Genomic DNA, 20,533 nt, shown 5'->3' with positions numbered 1-20,533 from the left:
ATGTATATTATACTGTATATTAGTGCTGGACTGGAACAAAAGCCTCTTAAGTCTTACTGTTGTCTCCCCCCTTACTTCCCCTGTCTCCCCTTGCTTTCCCCTGTCTCCCCTTGCTTTCCCCTGTCTCCCCTTGTCTTCCCCTGTCTCCCCTTGCTTTCCCCTGTCTCCCCTTGCTTTCCCCTGTCTCCCCTTGTCTTCCCCTGTCTCCCCTTGTATTTTCCTGTCTCCCCTTGTCTTCCCCTGTCTCCCCTTGCTTTCCCCTGTCTCCCCTTGCTTTCCCCTGTCTCCCCTTGTCTTCCCCTGTCTCCCCTTGCTTTCCCCTGTCTCCCCTTGTCTTCCCCTGTCTTCCCTTGCTTTCCCCTGTCTCCCCTTGTCTTCCCCTGTCTCCCCTTGCTTTCCCCTGTCTCCCCTTGTCTTCCCCTGTCTCCCCTTGTATTTTCCTGTCTTCCCTTGTCTTCCCCTGTCTCCCCTTGTCTTCCCCTGTCTCCCCTTGTCTTCCCCTGTCTCCCCTTGCTTTCCCCTGTCTCCCCTTGTATTTTCCTGTCTTCCCTTGCTTTCCCCTGTCTCCCCTTGTCTTCCCCTGTCTTCCCTTGTCTTCCCCTGTTTTCCCTTGTCTTCCCCTGTCTCCCCTTGTATTTTCCTGTCTTCCCTTGCTTTCCCCTGTCTTCCCTTGTCTTCCCCTGTCTCCCCTTGTCTTCCCCTGTCTCCCCTTGTATTTTCCTGTCTTCCCTTGCTTTCCCCTGTCTCCCCTTGTCTTTCCCTGTCTCCCCTTGTCTTCCCCTGTCTCCCCTTGTCTTCCCCTGTCTCCCCTTGTATTTTCCTGTCTTCCCTTGCTTTCCCCTGTCTTCCCTTGTCTTCCCCTGTCTCCCCTTGTCTTCCCTTGTCTTCCCTTGCTTTCCCCTGTCTCCCCTTGTCTTCCCCTCTCTCCCCTTGTCTTCCCCTGTCTCCCCTTGTATTTTCCTGTCTTCCCTTGCTTTCCCCTGTCTCCCCTTGTCTTCCCCTGTCTCCCATTGTCTTCCCCTGTCTTCCCTTGTCTTCCCCTGTCTCCCCTTGTCTTCCCCTGTCTTCCCTTGCTTTCCCCTGTCTCCCCTTGTCTTCCCCTCTCTCCCCTTGTCTTCCCCTGTCTCCCCTTGTCTTCCCCTGTCTCCCCTTGTATTTTTCTGTCTTCCCTTGCTTTCCCCTGTCTTCCCTTGTCTTCCCTTGCTTTCCCCTGTCTCCCCTTGTCTTCCCCTGTCTCCCGTGTCTTCCCTTATCTTCCCTTGCTTTCCCCTGTCTCCCCTTGTCTTCCCCTGTCTCCCCTTGTCTTCCCCTGTCTTCCCTTGCTTTTCCCTGTCTCCCCCTGTCTTCTTCTGTCTTCCTCTGCCTCCCTCTATTCCCCCATCTCTCCCTGCCTCCCCCTCTCTCCTCTCCAGTGATGTGTGCCCAGGGTCTGCAGGCCAAGGATAAGACAGGTGCCAGTGACCCCTATGTGACTGTCCAGGTAGGGAAGACCAAACGGCGTACCAAGACCATCTTTGGGAACCTCAACCCTGTCTGGGACGAGAAGTTCTTCTTGTGAGTATGAACATGCAGTATATCACTGCTACAACATTATTATTATTAGTATTATAGACGTGGTCCTTTGTGGCTAAGTCGGTAGAGCATGACACTTGCAACCCGTTGGTATGATTCCCGCTGGGGCCACCCATAGATAAAATATATGCACACATGACCATAGGTCCTGTCCAGGTGGGGTACATAACGACTGCCTCAGGCTGCAGAAACAGGAGGTATGCTCCTACCCTAGGGGCCATTCTGGCTCAGACAGGGCTACCTTCTTCAGCTGTAACACAAACACTCCAGCAGACATTGTTATCACAGACATGTAGAACCTACAACACCAACAAATGAGTGGAGAGGAGATGGAAAATCATTCCAATGCATTTCACTGAAAAATGTGTTATTGACATGAATATCATACGCAGTGCATTTGGAAAGTATTCAGACCCCTTGACTTTTTCCACCTTTTGTTACGTTACAGCCTTATTCTAAAATATATTAAATACATGTTTTTCCTAATCAATCTACACACAATACCACATAATGATGAAGGAAAAACAGGTCTTTAGAAATGTTTGCACATTTATTAAAAATAAAGACAGAAATACCTTATTTACATAAGTATTCAGACCCTTTGTTATGATACCCAAAATTGAGCTCAGGTGCATCCTGTTTCCATTGATCGGTGAGATGTTTCTACAACTTGATTGGAGTCCACTTGTGGTCAATTCAATTGATTGGACATGATTTGGAAAGGCACACACCTGTCTATATAAGGTCCCACAGTTGACAGTACATGTCAGACACAGATCTGGGGAAGGGTACCAAAACATTTCTGCAGCATTGAAGGTGGCCTCCCTCATTCTTAAATGGAAAACGTTTGGAACCACCAAGACTCTTCCTAGAGCTGGCAGCCCGGCCAAACTGAGCAATCGGGGCAGAAGGGCCTTGGTCAAGGCGGTGACCAAGAACCCGATGGTCCCTCTGACAGAGCTCCAGAGTTTCTCTGTGGAGATGAGAGAACCTTCCAGAAGGACAACCATCTCTGCAGCACTCCACCAATCAGGCCTTTATGGTAGAGGCCAGACGGAAGTCACTCCTCAGTAAAAGACACATGACAGCCTGATTGGAGTTTTACAAATGGCACTTAAAGGACTCTCAGGCCATGAAAAACAAGATTCTCTGACCTGATGAAACCAAAATGGAACTCTTTGGCCTGAATGCCAAGCTTCATTTCACCCCCAGCTTTGAGTGTACAGCTTTGTTTGAGTTTACTGGAAGTATTATGAAGCTAACCCATGTTAGCTCAGGCCCTTTTTAAATAAACAACTTCTAAAATGGAGAGGGAACTTTTGATGATGTGTAGTGCTGATGTGCTAGAGAGAGATTGACCCATGGTGTCATTGGAGAAGGTATTATGGTTTTAATCTGGCTCTCTGTGAGTCTGAACTCTGAACTCTGAGTGGTGACAGACTGTCATGTTGATTGTGATGTTGATCATGTTGATTTAAGGTACACAGAGAACCGAGAACTAATGATATTATTTAACACAACCTAGAACACTGGAAAATGGCTTTCTGTAAAACAACAGTATAGCACTATGAACGACACATTTCACATCAACGTCATGAGGCTTAAAGAGTCTGTTCTAAAGCCAGTATATCCTGTTGTTGTATAAATACATCACAGTATCTGCAGTATCCTATATGGACTTCAAGCTGAAATACGCGTCAGGTTGAACAGCACCATTGTTCACCACGGCCACAATTGTTGCTGTTTTTGTTTTGATGATAAAAGAGAAGAGGATCATCCAGCATCCTGAACACATTATGTTGCAATACATCCTCTGCTTTTCTATGGCGCGGGAAGTGATGTGCACTAATGATGTGCACTAATGATGTGCACTAATGATGTGCACTAATGATGTGCACTAATGATGTGCACTAATGATGTGCACTAATGATGTGCACTAATGATGTGCACTAATGTCAGAGACAAGAAAACAAGTTTGTTGTTCGAAATAACTTCTTATTTTGTTGTAATATTACCAACGAATGTGGCAGTTTCACCAAGTATGGATTCCAGCTTTAAATAGAGACATAGATAGATAAAGATAAATCAAGCACCCCATTTCCATAGAAACCATAGCGCTGGCGATTAGGAGACAAAGAGTCCTTGTTAGAGCTGCCTTCCACCATGTTCTCTGTCTGCTGATGGAGGCACTGCGTGTGTGTGTCTGTCTGTCTGTCTGACAGAGAGAAAACAAGACATAGAGGGAAAAGATGTTATCCTCATGCCATGTGACAGGGTCTTGGGATCTTTGCTCTCTGCCTGGCAGGGACATTCATTTGAGGGTGCCACTAACACACACACACACGCACACGCACATGCACACAAACACACACACACCATTGGGTGGTGGAACACTAGGGACAGCAGGGTTTCCTAAAGAGAGCCGGTGGGGCAGAATGATGTCAATCCCACCTGACAGACATTCCCCTCACCTCTCCTCTCCTCCTCTCCTCTCCTCTCCTCTCCTCTCCTCTCTTCTCTCCTCTCATCTCATCATCTCATCTCCCTTTTCTCTCCGCTCATCTCCCTTTTCTCTCCTCTATTCTTCTCTACTTTACTTTACTCTTCTCTCCCTCTCCTCTCTATTCCTCTACTCTCTTTCATTCTCCTCTCTCTCCTCCTTCCAGGTATTTCATTCCCCACATACATCTAGCAGATAGGACAACTCCAGACCACTCCCAGCCTTTGAAGCCCCAATGACAACCCTAACCTAACAGCCACCCACACTATGCCAACCCTAGCCATTACATATGACTGTAACGTGACTACACTGAGTCTCCAGGTCTGTTTGTGCTCCAGGATAGTGTGAGGTCATATCAAGTTAGGTCAGAGCTGCTGCCAGTAGATAAAACAGCTGAGTGGCTCTAGAGAGGATGGGAGGAGGGAGGAGGGAAGAGGGCCACACAGCTTTTCACCTTCAAGGCCTATTTTCTAGATTTTTTACAGCTTTTTTTTCTCTGATTTAGTCACCTTAATTTGGGCAATCCTACAAGGGTAAAAACGACAAAAAACTTTTGAAAGAATTATGATAGAGGCATGAGGTTTGGACACCCTAAACCATTGGTTACCAAATGGTCAATCACAATTGACTGGTCGATCTCCAAGGCATTCCTAGTCAATCACCAAACATTTCTGTAAAAAAAATAAACAATAAAGCCAATTCCTTTTGCGTTGTAGGCGTCAGATGCACTTGATTCAGCATCCCTAATGACGGGAAGGCAAAGTGTCCCCATTTTGAACCTCTTCATGTGTCTGACGGTAGAACTCCGCTTACCCGGCAGGTCCAGAGAGGAAATCAAGTGCACCTACAAGCCTACCGCTGGCCAATAAGATCACTGTGTCTGCACAGTTTCCTCGAGCCATGGACTGTAAAAAACAAACTTGAGCGCACAGCAACGTTGATACTGTGAGAATTCAAATGACTATGACTAAAGAGAAACTCAAATACAGCATGTTTAAGTTGTTAATACAGCATGTTTAAGTTGTTATTCAGCACTGTCAATGCTTTTGTAAGCTATAATATGTGTGTTCTCCCTACACCCACTCACACGACAACCAGCACTGCAGCTGCAATGAATGAGAATAGCAAAGTGTTCTGATAATCATTGTATTTTATTATAATAGCGACTTGTGTCTTTTTTTAATATCGCCCTAAACTAACTCACTTTAATGGTGCTGTTTTTCTACACATGGTGCTTTGCTGTCCAGTGAGTGTCACAACGCTACAGACCGGATCAAGGTGCGTGTGTGGGATGAGGATGATGACATCAAGTCTCGCATGAAACAACACTTCAAACGAGAGTCGGACGACTTCCTGGGTCAGACCATCATCGAGGTCCGCATGCTCAGCGGGGAGATGGATGTGTGGTACAACCTAGGTATGTTCCAGATCCTTCTGCTTCCATGTTCCAGATAAGACTGGTTCTATGTTCTAGATAAGACTGGTTCTATGTTCTAGAGAATCATATTTCTATGTTGTAGATAATAATGAATATATATTCACGATCAGACTGCTTCCATGTTCTAGGGAATACTGGTTCTATGTTCCAGATCATACTGCTTCCATGCTCTAGATAAGACTGGTTCTATGTTCTAGATTAGACTGGTTCTACAGTATGTTCTCTATAAAACGGGTTATATGTTGTAGATTAGACTGGTTATATGTTCTAGATAATAATGTGTATATGTTCTAGATCACAATGATTATATGCTCCAGATCCAACTGCTTCCATGTTCTAGATTAGACTGTTTCTATATTCTAGTTAATTTTGGTTTTATGTTCTAGATAAGACCGGTACCATTTTCTAGATAAGAGGACTGGTGCATCTGGTTTTGTGTTCTAGATAAGATAACTGATATGTATGGTTCTGTGTTCTAGATAAGAGCACTGATAATTCTGGTTCTGTGTTCTAGATAAGATAACTGATAAATCTGGTTCTGTGTTCTAGATAAGAGCACTGATAAGTCTGGTTCTGTGTTCTAGATGAGAGAACTGATAAGTCTGGTTCTGTGTTCTAGATAAGAGCACTGATAAGTCTGGTTCTGTGTTCTAGATAAGAGCACTGATAAGTCTGGTTCTGTGTTCTAGATAAGAGCACTGATGCATCTGGTTCTGTGTTCTAGATAAGAGAACTGATAAGTCTGGTTCTGTGTTCTAGATAAGAGCACTGATAAGTCTGGTTCTGTGTTCTAGATAAGAGCACTGATAAGTCTGGTTCTGTGTTCTAGATAAGAGCACTGATAAGTCTGGTTCTGTGTTCTAGATAAGAGAACTGATAAGTCTGGTTCTGTGTTCTAGATAAGAGAACTGATAAGTCTGGTTCTGTGTTCTAGATAAGAGAACTGATAAGTCTGGTTCTGTGTTCTAGATAAGAGCACTGATAAGTCTGGTTCTGTGTTCTAGATAAGAGAACTGATAAGTCTGGTTCTGTGTTCTAGATAAGAGAACTGATAAGTCTGGTTCTGTGTTCTAGATAAGAGCACTGATAAGTCTGGTTCTGTGTTCTAGATAAGAGAACTGATAAGTCTGGTTCTGTGTTCTAGATGAGAGAACTGATAAGTCTGGTTCTGTGTTCTAGATAAGAGAACTGATAAGTCTGGTTCTGTGTTCTAGATAAGATAACTGATAAGTCTGGTTCTGTGTTCTAGATAAGAGAACTGATAAGTCTGGTTCTGTGTTCTAGATAAGAGAACTGATAAGTCTGGTTCTGTGTTCTAGATGAGATAACTGATAAGTCTGGTTCTGTGTTCTAGATAAGAGAACTGATGCATCTGGTTCTGTGTTCTAGATGAGAGAACTGATAAGTCTGGTTCTGTGTTCTAGATAAGAGCACTGATAAGTCTGGTTCTGTGTTCTAGATAAGAGAACTGATAAGTCGATGGTGTCGGGAGCCATCAGATTGAAGCTCAACGTGGAGATGAAGGGAGAGGAGAAAGTAGCTCCGCCCCACGGCCAGTACACCTGTTTACATGAGGTAAGACATCTATACTTTCACCACTCTATGGAAACTGTTCCAGGAACTGTCTCCCTCTACTCCTCTTCTCTCATGTTATTCTCTTCATCCTGTCTTTCTCTCTTCCTTTAGAACCTGTTCCACCACCTGACGGAGGTAAAGAACAGTGGAGCGGTGAAGATCCCAGAGGTGAAAGGAGAGGAGGCGTGGAAGGTCTACTATGATGACGTGTCCCAGGAGATAGTGGACGAGTTCGCCATGAGATACGGAGTAGAGTCCATCTACCAGGCCATGACGTAAGGACGCTCTCTTTCTCTTTCTCCCTCTTTTCTCTCCTCTTGGTTCTCTGAAGGCTTACTGCTGTGCTGATGTAATACAGGAAAGCATGCCTCTGTGTCCTCAGTGTTAAAACTATAGAATCAATGGATTCAATTTCTATGGTTCAGAGTGTGCATGTGTGAGAGAGAAGGAAGCGCCTGGCTGCCTGTCTCTGTGTCTGTGCGTGTGTGTGCGCTGTCCGCTCTAAAGCCACCATGGGAATTCACAGGAAGTCATCATGGTTCTCAGTGTTCTCTCTCCACGCTCGCCTCCCGGAAGTGCTTCTGGGTAATCTGGAGGCTGAGAGCACAGTAATTAATTATGCTCCCCAATGTGAGCATCTGTGTGTGTGTGTGTGTGTGTGTGTGTGTGTCTCTCTCCTCTCTCCCTCTCTCCCTCCCTCTCCCTCCCGCTCCATCTTTTTTTGTCTCACTCGCTGTGTTTTGAAAGGCTATTTAATAAATAATTGATATGACTGTCCTTCCAAACCTTTGAAATGCACCTCAAGTTAACCTTTCCTTGTATCAGTATTAAACTATCTCATATAAAGTCTGTGTCCCAAACACCACCCTATTCCCTAATAGCCCCATGGGCCCTGGTCAAAAGTTATGCACTATAAAGAGAATAGGGTGCCATTTGGGACACTCCCTAACAGTCAATGCCTGACTGTAGAGCAGAATAGATACCTGTTAAGAGGCAGCCTTCTACTTCTCTCTCACTATTCCCATGACCTACTTAGGTTTAGTTTAATGGATTCAGCTCAGGGAGGGAGGGAGGGAGGGAGGGAGGGAGAGAGAGAGAGAGAGAGAGAGAGAGAGAGAGAGAGAGAGATAGAGAGAGAGAGAGAGAGAGAGAGAGAGAGAGAGAGAGAGAGAGGGAGGGACGGTGGAAGAGAGGGAGGGAGGGAGGGAGGGAGGGAGGGAGGGAGGGAGGGAGGGAGGGAGGGAGGGAGGGAGGGAGGGAGGGAGGGAGGGAGGGAGGGAGGGACCTTGAGAAGAGTCCCCTAAGCAAGTTGGTCCTGGGACTCTGTTCACAAACAGACCCCACATAGCCCCAGGACAGCAACACAGTTAGTCCCAACCAAATCACGAGAAAACAAAAATATAATTACTTGACACATTGGAAAGAATTAACAAAGAAACAGAGTAAACTCAAATGCTATTTGTCCCTAAACAGAGAGTGCACAGTGGCAGAATACCTGACTGTGACTGACTGACCCAAAATTAAGGAAAGCTTTGACTATGTACTTACTCAGTGAACATAGCCTTGCTATTGAGAAAGGCCGCCGTAGGCAGACATGGCTCTCAAAAGAAGACTGCCCACAAAATGAGGTGGAAACTGAGCTGCACTTCCTAACCTCCTGCCCAATGTATGACCATATTAGAGACACATATTTCCCTCAGATTACACAGGTCCACAACGAATTAAAAAATAAATACAATTTTGATAAACTCCCATATCTACTGGGTGAAATACTACAGTGTGGAATCACAGCAGCAAGATTTGTGACCTGTTGCCACAAGAAAAGGTCAACCAGTCAAGAACAAACACCATTGTAAATACAACCCATATTTATGTTTATTTATTTTCCCTTTTGTACTTGAACTATTTGCACATTGCTACCACAATGTATATAGGCATAATATGACATTTGAAATGCCTTTATATGCCTATACTTTTGGATATTTTGTGAGTGTAATGTTTACTGTCAATTATTTATTGTTTATTTCACTATTGTTGATGATCTATTTCACCTGTTTCCCATTCCAATAAAGCCCTTTGATTTGAATTGAATGTAATTGAATTGAGTGAGAGAGGGGATAGAGGAGAGTCGACCCTGAAGGCCTTCTACACCAGCTCATCAGACCTGATCCAAATAGACCTTGTATAATGGATGGACCCTCTAAACCACACAGCCCAGTGGTGGCCATCCCTTCATTTGGGAAGCTATACCCTTCTGGAGGATTGGGCTTCAACCCTACAACAACTGATTACACTAATCAGTCGCTCCTGAGTCTCAACAAATCAGAACTATGTTGCGTAGCTTTGACGTTTCCTAGAAGTGTGTGATTAGCTGAATCAGATGTTTTGAAGTTTCATCAACCTATAGCAATGGACATGATGTGTTCAGAGTGTGTATGTGTCTCTGTGTATATTGGTATTGGAGTGTTGCAGTGAACATGGTATTGGAGTGTTACAGTGAACATGGTATTGGAGTGTTACAGTGAACATGGTATTGGAGTGTTACAGTGAACATGGTATTGGAGTGTTACAGTGAACATGGTATTGGAGTGTTACAGTGAACATGGTATTGGAGTGTTACAGTGAACATGGTACTGGAGTGTTACAGTGAACATGGTACTGGAGTGTTACAGTGAACATGGTATTGGAGTGTTACAGTGAACATGGTATTGGAGTGTTACAGTGAACATGGTATTGGAGTGTTACAGTGAACATGGTATTGGAGTGTTACAGTGAACATGGTATTGGAGTGTTACAGTGAACATGGTACTGGAGTGTTACAGTGAACATGGTACTGGAGTGTTACAGTGAACATGGTATTGGAGTGTTACAGTGAACATGGTATTGGAGTGTTACAGTGAACATGGTACTGGAGTGTTACAGTGAACATGGTATTGGAGTGTTGTATTGGAGTGTTACAGTGAACATGGTATTGGAGTGTTACAGTGAACATGGTATTGGAGTGTTACAGTGAACATGGTATTGGAGTGTTACAGTGAACATGGTATTGGAGTGTTACAGTGAACATGGTATTGGAGTGTTACAGTGAACATGGTATTGGAGTGTTACAGTGAACATGGTATTGGAGTGTTACAGTGAACATGGTATTGGAGTGTTACAGTGAACATGGTATTGGAGTGTTACAGTGAACATGGTATTGGAGTGTTACAGTGAACATGGTATTGGAGTGTTACAGTGAACATGGTATTGGAGTGTTACAGTGAACATGGTACTGGAGTGTTACAGTGAACATGGTATTGGAGTGTTACAGTGAACATGGTATTGGAGTGTTACAGTGAACATGGTATTGGAGTGTTGCAGTGAACATGGTATTGGAGTGTTACAGTGAACATGGATGGTATTGGAGTGTTACAGTGAACATGGTATTGGAGTGTTACAGTGAACATGGTATTGGAGTGTTGCAGTGAACATGGTATTGGAGTGTTACAGTGAACATGGTATTGGAGTGTTGCAGTGAACATGGTATTGGAGTGTTACAGTGAACATGGTATTGGAGTGTTGCAGTGAACATGGTATTGGAGTGTTACAGTGAACATGGTATTGGAGTGTTGCAGTGAACATGGTATTGGAGTGTTACAGTGAACATGGTATTGGAGTGTTACAGTGAACATGGTATTGGAGTGTTACAGTGAACATGGTATTGGAGTGTTGCAGTGAACATGGTATTGGAGTGTTGCAGTGAACATGGTACTGGAGTGTTACAGTGAACATGGTATTGGAGTGTTGCAGTGAACATGGTATTGGAGTGTTACAGTGAACATGGTATTGGAGTGTTGCAGTGAACATGGTATTGGAGTGTTTACAGTGAACATGGTATTGGAGTGTTACAGTGAACATGGTATTGGAGTGTTACAGTGAACATGGTATTGGAGTGTTACAGTGAACATGGTATTGGAGTGTTGCAGTGAACATGGTATTGGAGTGTTGCAGTGAACATGGTATTGAACAGCGGTGACACCTTGGCCATCAGAACATTGTGTGCATGCGTGCATGTGTGTGTGTGTGGGGGGGGCTCAGCCTGTCTCTTGTTGCTGGTATTTGGAGCAGCTCCTAAGATCAATGGAGTGAGGGGCGGCATGTTTGTTTGTGTGTAGCGGTTTTAAAGGAACATTACAATTCCATTCAGAGTTTTCTAATCTTCCTGTTATTGACCTTCTAGCTGGTTCCACTCTGCTGGGAATCACATGACATTACAACTTGCAGAATGTGAAAGAGCACAGTCTGCCTCTGTATTCTCTCTCTCTCTCTCTCTCTCCCTCTCTCTCTCTCTCCCTCTCTCTCTCTCCGTCCGTCTGTCCGTCTGTCCGTCTGTCCGTCTGTCCGTCTGTTCGTCTGTCCGTCTGTCCGTCTGTCCGTCTGTCCGTCTGTCCGTCTGTCTGTCTGTCTGTCTGTCTGTCTGTCTGTCTGTCTGTCTGTCTGTCTGTCTGTCTGTCTGTCTGTCTGTCTGTCTGTCTGTCTGTCTGTCTGTCTCTCTCTCTCTCTCTCTCTCTCTCTCTCTCCGTCCGTCCGTCCGTCTGTCTCTCACTCTCTCTCTCTGCCTGTCTGACTCTTTGATTTAATCTCCTTTAATATCATTCCTCTACTAGTTGAATAATTGCCTCCTTTTCATGATCAAAGGAAAGTTACTACTTAAATCACACTTCAAAGAATAGTTAGTGTTTTGGCATTTTAATATCCTTCTCTCTCTCTCCCTTTCTCCCCACGCCCCCTCTCTCTCTCTCCTTCCCTCCCTCTCTCCCCGGCTCTTCCCCTTCCTCTCTCTCTCCCTCGCTTCCACTCTCTGTCCCGTCCTCCCTCCCCTCACCTCTCTCCCCCTCTCTTTCCCTTCCTCTCTCTCTGCATCCCTTCCACTCTCTGTCCCGTCCTCCCTCCCCTCACCTCTCTCCCCCTCTCTTTCCCTTCCTCTCTCTCTGCATCCCTTCCACTCTCTGTCCCGTCCTCCCTCCCCTCACCTCTCTCCCCCTCTCTTTCCCTTCCTCTCTTTCTGCGTCGCTTCCACTCTCTGTCCCGTCCTCCCTCCCCTCACCTCTCTCCCCCTCTCTTGCCCTTCCTCTCTCTCTGCTTCCCTTCCACTCTCTGTCCCGTCCTCCCTCCCCTCACCTCTCTCCCCCTCTCTTTCCCTTCCTCTCTCTCTCTGACTCCCTTCCACTCTCTGTCCCGTCCTCCCTCCCCTCATCTCTCTCCCCCAGGCATTTCTCCTGTCTGTCCTCTAAGTACATGTGTCCAGGGGTCCCAGCGGTGATGAGTAACCTGCTAGCCAACATCAACGCCTACTTTGCCCACACCACCACCGTCTCAACCAACATCTCTGCCTCCGACCGCTTCGCTGCATCCAACTTTGGGGTGAGAACACACGCACGCACACACACTCACCTACACACACAGACTCACCTACACACACACACACACACACACACTCAGCTACACACAATCACAGTGTGATTGCTTTACTAACAGAGAAATCTATATATCTGTTTTTCTCACAGAGAGAAAAATTTGTCAAACTTCTAGATCAGCTGCACAACTCTCTGAGGATTGATCTGTCCAAGTACCGGGTTTGTACTCTGTGTGTGTGTGTGTGTGTGTGTGTGTGTGTGTGTGTGTGTGTGTGTGTGTGTGTGTGTGTGTGTGTGTGTGTGTGTGTGTGTGTGTGTGTGTGTGTGTGTGTGTGTGTGTGTGTGTGTGTATTGTAAAACAGTGGGTGTCTATGTATAATAGGATTATCTGTCCAGGGGTTGTACCTAGAGCTGAACGGTTGTAATGATTTCTCCAGGAGTCTTCACTAGTCCTGTCCACTAATCCTGTTCACTAATCCTGTCCACTAGTCCTGTCCACTAATCCTGTCCACTAGTCCTGTCCACTAATCCTGTTCACTAGTCCTGTCCACTAGTCCTGTCCACTAGACTTGTCCACTAGTCCTGTCCACTAGTCCTGTCCACTAGACTTGTCCACTAGTCCTGTCCACTAGTCCTGTCCACTAGTCCTGTCCACTAGTCCTGTCCACTAGACCTGTCCACTAGTCCTGTCCACTAGTCCTGTCCACTAGTCCTGTCCACTAGACTTGTACACAGTACTGTCCACTAGTCCTGTCCACTAGTCCTGTCCACTAGTCCTGTCCACTAGTCCTGTCCACTAATCATGTCCACTAGTCCTGTCCACTAGTCCTGTCCACTAGTCCTGTCCACTAGACTTGTCCACTAGTCCTGTCCACTAGTCCTGTCCACTAGTCCTGTCCACTAGACTTGTCCACTAGTCCTGTCCACTAGTCCTGTCCACTAGACTTGTCCACTAGTCCTGTCCACTAGACTTGTCCACTAGTCCTGTCCACTAGTCCTGTCCACTAGTCCTGTCCACTAGACTTGTCCACTAGTCCTGTCCACTAGTCCTGTCCACTAGACTTGTCCACTAGTCCTGTCCACTAGACTTGTCCACTAGTCCTGTCCACTAGTCCTGTCCACTAGTCCTGTCCACTAGTCCTGTCCACTAGACTTGTCCACTAGTCCTGTCCACTAGACTTGTCCACTAGTCCTGTCCACTAGACTTGTACACAGTACTGTCAGTGGTTGAATTGTTGCTGGTGAAATGATGTGACATAAAAAACATTGCTTCCTATGTGGTGAATGTTTTGTCCTTGTTGTTTCTGTGTGTTTCTGTGTGTTTCTGTGAGTTTCTGTGAGTTTCTGTGAGTTTCTGTGTGTGTGTCTCCCGTTCTATTTCAACTGGTACTGGGCAGGTTTTCAATGTGTGATTATAGAGGCAAAGACAGAGAGCGGGGCAGGTTTTCACTGTGTGATAATTGGTAAAGACAGAGAGCGGGGTAGGTTTTCACTGTGTGATTATAGAGGTAAAGACAGAGAGCGGGGCAGGTTTTTCACTGTGTGATTATAGAGGTAAAGACAGAGAGCGGGGCAGGTTTTTCACTGTGTGATAATAGAGGTAAAGACAGAGAGCGGGGCAGGTTTTTCACTGTGTGATTATAGAGGTAAAGACAGAGAGCGGGGCAGGTTTTTCACTGTGTGATTATAGAGGTAAAGACAGAGAGCGGGGCAGGTTTTTCACTGTGTGATAATAGAGGTAAAGACAGAGAGCGGGGCAGGTTTTTCACTGTGTGATTATAGAGGTAAAGACAGAGAGCGGGGCAGGTTTTTCACTGTGTGATTATAGAGATAAAGACAGAGAGCGGGCAGGTTTTTCACTGTGTGATTATAGAGGTAAAGACAGAGAGCGGGGCAGGTTTTTCACTGTGTGATTATAGAGGTTAAGACAGAGAGCGGGGCAGGTTTTTCACTGTGTGATAATAGAGGTAAAGACAGAGAGCGGGGCAGGTTTTTCACTGTGTGATTATAGAGGTAAAGACAGAGAGCGGGGCAGGTTTTTCACTGAGTGATAATAGAGGTAAAGACAGAGAGCGGGGCAGGTTTTTCACTGTGTGATAATAGGGTTAAAGACAGAGAGCGGGGCAGGTTTTTCACTGTGTGATAATAGGGTTAAAGACAGAGAGCGGGGCAGGTTTTTTACTGTGTGATTATAGAGGTAAAGACAGAGAGCGGGGCAGGTTTTTCACTGTGTGATAATAGAGGTAAAGACAGAGCGGGGCAGGTTTTTCACTGTGTGATAATAGAGGTAAAGACAGAGTGCGGGCAGGTTTTCACTGTGTGATAATAGAGGTAAAAACAGAGAGCGGGGCATGTTTTTCACTGTGTGATAATAGAGGTAAAGACAGAGTGCGGGCAGGTTTTCACTGTGTGATAATAGAGGTAAAGACAGAGAGCGGGGCAGGTTTTTCACTGTGTGATAATAGGGTTAAAGACAGAGAGCGGGGCAGGTTTTTCACTGTGTGATAATAGGGTTAAAGACAGAGAGCGGGGCAGGTTTTTCACTGTGTGATAATAGGGTTAAAGACAGAGAGCGGGGCAGGTTTTTCACTGTGTGATAATAGAGGTAAAGACAGAGAGCGGGGCAGGTTTTCACTGTGTGATTATAGAGGTAAAGACAGAGAGCGGGCAGGTTTTCACTGTGTGATTATAGAGGTAAAGACAGAGAGCGGGCAGGTTTTCACTGTGTGATAATAGAGGTAAAGACAGAGAGCGGGCAGGTTTTCACTGTGTGATTATAGAGGTAAAGACAGAGAGCGGGCAGGTTTTCACTGTGTGATTATAGAGGTAAAGACAGAGAGCGGGCAGGTTTTCACTGTGTGATAATAGAGGTAAAGACAGAGAGCGGGGCAGGTTTTTCACTGTGTGATAATAGAGGTAAAGACAGAGAGCGGGGCAGGTTTTTTACTGTGCTTGTCTTTTCAGATTGCTGGTGTCTGTTATTCACACTGATTGAAATCAGTCAGGAAATGTCACATTGTTTCTGACTGCTGCCGCTCCCACATCAATTCACAGACACACACACACACACACACCCCTTGTCGTCGTACAGTAATGAGATTCAGATCAGGCCAGTCAGTCTCTCCGCTCGCTCGGTGTATGGATTTCTCCGTAATGATATTCTGAAGCAGATTGAGTTTGCTTTTCTCTAAACCCACTCTTTTTAAACCTATTTGTCAGGGGAGTCAGAATATGCAGCGACACAGTGTAACAGCTGATTTGTCCCTCTGTGATGTCCCCTGTCGGCTCTGCTGTCAGTGATTCACAGCAGGTGCTCAGGGATACAGACTGTTGTTTCAGACAGTGGACACTTTAAGTCGGAGGAGGGGCTCATTGGAATGGCTGATACATTACCATTCACTACTTCTAGGATGTCTATTTAGGCTACGTGTTGAAGTAGACATTGAGGGATATAGGATGTTGATTTAGGATAGAATATCAGGCATATGTATATTTAGGGTGAACTGAGGGATATAGGATTTTTGTTTGGTCTTAGCCCCGGTGCCTTTACATGGCATGCCGTAATTTGGGTGATATAAAAAATAAAATATTACGGATTCCTGCGTCTGTCTCCCGAATCTCTTCATACCAACCTGACACATGGTAGAGGCTGTGGGATCTGGAATGTTAATTTAGGTTTCTATGGTGATGGTTTATGGTAGATACTGAGGGATATAGAATGTCTGCTTAGGTTTCTATGCTGATGGTTTATGGTAGATACTGAGGGATATAGGATGTCTGTTTAGGTTTCTATGCTGATGGTTTATGGTAGATACTGAGGGATATAGGATGTCTGTTTAGGTTTCTATGCTGATGGTTTATGGTAGATACTGAGGGATATAGGATGTCTGTTTAGGTTTCTATGCTGATGGTTTATGGTAGATACTGAGGGATATAGGATGTCTGTTTAGGTTTCTATGCTGATGGTTTATGGTAGATACTGAGGGATATAGGATGTCTGTTTAGGTTTCTATGCTGATGGTTTATGGTAGATACTGAGGGATATAGGATGTCTGTTTAGGTTTCTATGCTGATGGTTTATGGTAGATACTGAGGGATATAGGATGTCTGTTTAGGTTTCTATGCTGATGGTTTATGGTAGATACTGAGGGATATAGGATGTCTGTTTAGGTTTCTATGCTGATGGTTTATGGTAGATACTGAGGGATATAGGATGTCTGTTTAGGTTTCTATGCTGATGGTTTATGGTAGATACTGAGGGATATAGGATGTCTGTTTAGGTTTCTATGCTGATGGTTTATGGTAGATACTGAGGGATATAGGATGTCTGTTTAGGTTTCTATGCTGATGGTTTATGGTAGATACTGAGGGATATAGGATGTCTGTTTAGGTTTCTATGCTGATGGTTTATGGTAGATACTGAGGGATATAGGATGTCTGTTTAGGTTTCTATGCTGATGGTTTATGGTAGATACTGAGGGATATAGGATGTCTGTTTAGGTTTCTATGCTGATGGTTTATGGTAGATACTGAGGGATATAGGATGTCTGTTTAGGTTTCTATGCTGATGGTTTATGGTAGATACTGAGGGATATAGGATGTCTGTTTAGGTTTCTATGCTGATGGTTTATGGTAGATATTGAGGGATATAGGATGTCTGTTTAGGTTTCTATGCTGATGGTTTATGGTAGATACTGAGGGATATAGGATGTCTGTTTAGGTTTCTATGCTGATGGTTTATGGTAGATACTGAGGGATATAGGATGTCTGTTTAGGTTTCTATGCTGATGGTTTATGGTAGATACTGAGGGATATAGGATGTCTGTTTAGGTTTCTATGCTGATGGTTTATGGTAGATACTGAGGGATATAGGATGTCTGTTTAGGTAGGATGTTGTTTCAGGGTAGACGTTGAGGTGTATAAGATGTCTGTTTAGGGTAGATGTTGAGGTACTGTATAGGGGATGTCTTTTTAGAGTATGGATATTTTATATTATTTTAGGGTGGATATGTAAGATGTTGTTCTTAGTAAGGACAATAAAGCTGCAAACACAATACACAGTTGAATGATGGTTTAGTGAATGAGTTTTGTCGGTGATCAGCGACTGAGCGGAATTGATGCTTTCATACAGTCCATGATCATTGTGCGTTACTTTTGTGATTGGCAGAGAGTTTGTGTGCATCCCAAATTGCACCATATTCCCTATGTAGTGCACTACTTTTGATGAGAGCCTTGTGGGTCCTGGTCAAAAGTAGTGCACTACATTGGGAATAGGGTGCTTTTTGGGATGCGCATCTTCTGTTCATTTAGAGTTCATGTTGACTTTAAGTAACGGACTCAGTAAAGAATCCACTGACATTTCCTCACCAGCCTACTCTAAACCCTCACTGGCAGTACAGCAAAACCCATTGAGCCCCGAGCAGACAAAAATCAGAACAGTTCCTCACCAGCCTACTCTAAACCCTCACTGGCAGTACAGCAAAACCCATTGAGCCCCGAGCAGACAAAAATCAGAACAGTTCCTCACCAGCCTACTCTAAACCCTCACTGGCAGTACAGCAAAACCCATTGAGCCCCGAGCAGACAAAAATCAGAACAATTCCTCACCAGCCTACACTAAACCCTCACTGGCAGTACAGCAAAACCCATTGAGCCCCGAGCAGACAAAAATCAGAACAGTTCCTCACCAGCCTACTCTAAACCCTCACTGGCAGTACAGCAAAACCCATTGAGCCCCGAGCAGACAAAAATCAGAACAATTCCTCCTCAGATCAGAGCACACAGTTATCAGGCCCGTTTTAGACTCTGTCAAACACTGAGTAACAATCTCAGTTATTGGTCTAATGGTTCGGGTTAGAGTTCATTAGGTTTGGGAGGTGTATGTGTGTGTGTGCGTGCGCGCGTGCCATGGAGCTTTAACACTAAAAGACCAGACATCAAACTCGTTTAGTGATGATGGCTAGATGTGTCCCATCATCAATATCAATGTGTGAATGAATTATGAGCCTGCGTGGGATACAGCGTTGTGAGACGAGTGGCCTGCAGCACCTGATCCCACCTTGAGGGCCGTACACTACCTAGTTATAATGCTGTATGTTTCCAGGAGGGGAATAGACTGCCACTGGCTGCTGTTTCCCTTTGGGAATCTGTTGGGTAGTGTGAGTTAGTTAGTTAATAACTGATTTTTAGACCTATTTATTGTTGTCTATGACCCTCGTTTCATTATTTGGGATTGTTTTTAGATGAAAAGCGCATGACAAATGAAGAGCTCTATTCAGTCTGTATGGACGAAGCGTTCCAGGATGCGTGATAGAAATGTAAAGGTGATTCCCCATTGAGCCGACATATGCAGCGTTTAATACAGTCTCTGTTAACGCGAGAGCATTGCCTTCCAATTTCAATCATGCTGTAACACTTAACTCCAGTGATACAGATTGAATAGAGGCTTAACTGTAGAGAGATGGAGAATGAGAAGGGAGCGCTAGAGAGAGAACCAATCTCCTCATTATTTTCTCCTGCAGGATAATTTCCCAGCTGGTAACCCAGAGCGTCTCCAGGACCTGAAGTCTACTGTGGACCTTCTCACCAGCATCACCTTCTTCAGGATGAAGGTGTGTATACACTCTGTGTGTGTGTGTGAGAGAGAGAGAGACACTCCCAGTTTATTGTAGAAGAAGCATACCTATCAATTAATTAGCATATTGGTACATTTACTGCTTGCCTTTACGGTGATAGTCAATACTGATTATGGTTATAAACAGGCCTCCCACACAACACACACACGCACATGTATATACAGTATATATATATAGATATATATATATATAGACATACAGTTGAAGACGGAAGTTTACATACACTTAGGTTGGAGTCGTTAAAACTCGTTTTTCAACCACTCCACAAATTTCTTGTTTCTTGTTAACAAACCTTGGCAAGTAGGTTAGGACATCTACTTTGTGCATGGCACAAGTAATTTTCCCAACAATTGTTTACAGACAGATTATTTCACTTATAATTCACTGTATCACAATTCCAGTGGGTCAACAGTTTACAGACACTACGTTGACTGTGCCTTTAAACAGCTTGGAGAATTACAGAAAATGATGTGATGACTTTAGAAGCTTCTGATAGGCTAATTGACATCATTTGAGTCAATTTGAGGTGTACCTGTGGATGTATTTCAAGGTCTACCTTCAAACTCAGTGCCTCTTTGCTTGACATCATGGGAAAATCTAAAGAAATCAGCCAAGACCTCAGAAAATAATGTGTAGACCTCCATAAGTCTGGTTCATCCTTGGGAGAAATTTCCAAACGCCTGAAGGTACCACGTTCATCTGTACAAACAATAGTATGCAAGTATAAACACCATGGTGTCACGCCTTGGTCTTAGTATTTTGTGTTTTCGTTAATTATTTGGTCAGGCCAGGGTGTGACATGGGTTTATTTTGTGGTATTTCATATTGGGGTTTTGTAGTTATTTGGATTGCGGCTGAGTAGGGGTGTTGCATAGGCTTGGCTGCCTGAGGCGGTTCTCAATCAGAGTCAGGTGATTCTCGTTGTCTCTGATTGGGAACCGTATTTAGGTAGCTGGGTTTCACTTTGTATTTCGTGGGTGATTGTTCCTGTCTCTGTGTAGTGTTCACCAGATAGGCTGTAATAGGCTTCACGTTCCGTTTGTTGTTTTTGTATTTATTAGTTATTTCATGTATCGTTCCGTTTTTTCTTCATTAAAGACATGAATAACCACCACGCTGCATTTCGGTCTGACTCTCTTTCAACAAACGAAGAACGCCGTTACAGAATCACCCACCACACACGGACTGAGCAGCGTGTTAACAGGCAGCGACAGCATGAGCAGCGAAGGGAGGACGTTATGGACAGCAAAAGCATGGAGTATACTATGTGGGAAGAAATAGACAGGTGGGCGGTCGACCCAGAGAGAGAGAATTTTTTGGGGGGAGCTTACAGGGGGTATGGCTACGCCAGGTAGGAGACCTGCGCAAACTCTCTGTGCTTACCGGGGGGCTAGAGAGACCGGGCAGGCACCGTGTT

The 20,533-nt window shown here is 44.7% G+C and overlaps 1 protein-coding gene across 3 annotated transcripts in view; it reads left to right on the top strand.

Annotated features, from left to right (window-relative positions):
- Nucleotides 1-20,533, top strand: part of LOC118374656 (protein unc-13 homolog C-like) — a 260,042-nt gene that overhangs the window by 77,262 nt on the left and 162,247 nt on the right. For all 3 annotated transcript variants that reach the window (XM_052515796.1, XM_052515795.1, XM_052515794.1), the window contains exons 9-15: nucleotides 1,413-1,554; nucleotides 5,320-5,489; nucleotides 6,970-7,085; nucleotides 7,197-7,360; nucleotides 12,335-12,488; nucleotides 12,632-12,700; nucleotides 19,003-19,092. In XM_052515796.1, coding sequence (XP_052371756.1) covers nucleotides 1,413-1,554; nucleotides 5,320-5,489; nucleotides 6,970-7,085; nucleotides 7,197-7,360; nucleotides 12,335-12,488; nucleotides 12,632-12,700; nucleotides 19,003-19,092 — 905 coding nt within the window. The remainder of the gene's footprint in view (nucleotides 1-1,412; nucleotides 1,555-5,319; nucleotides 5,490-6,969; nucleotides 7,086-7,196; nucleotides 7,361-12,334; nucleotides 12,489-12,631; nucleotides 12,701-19,002; nucleotides 19,093-20,533) is intronic.

The sequence above is a fragment of the Oncorhynchus keta genome, unplaced genomic scaffold, assembly GCF_023373465.1.
Source record: "Oncorhynchus keta strain PuntledgeMale-10-30-2019 unplaced genomic scaffold, Oket_V2 Un_scaffold_3114_pilon_pilon, whole genome shotgun sequence".
Lineage (NCBI taxonomy): Eukaryota > Metazoa > Chordata > Actinopteri > Salmoniformes > Salmonidae > Oncorhynchus > Oncorhynchus keta.
This window is presented reverse-complemented; position numbering and strand designations above follow the sequence as displayed.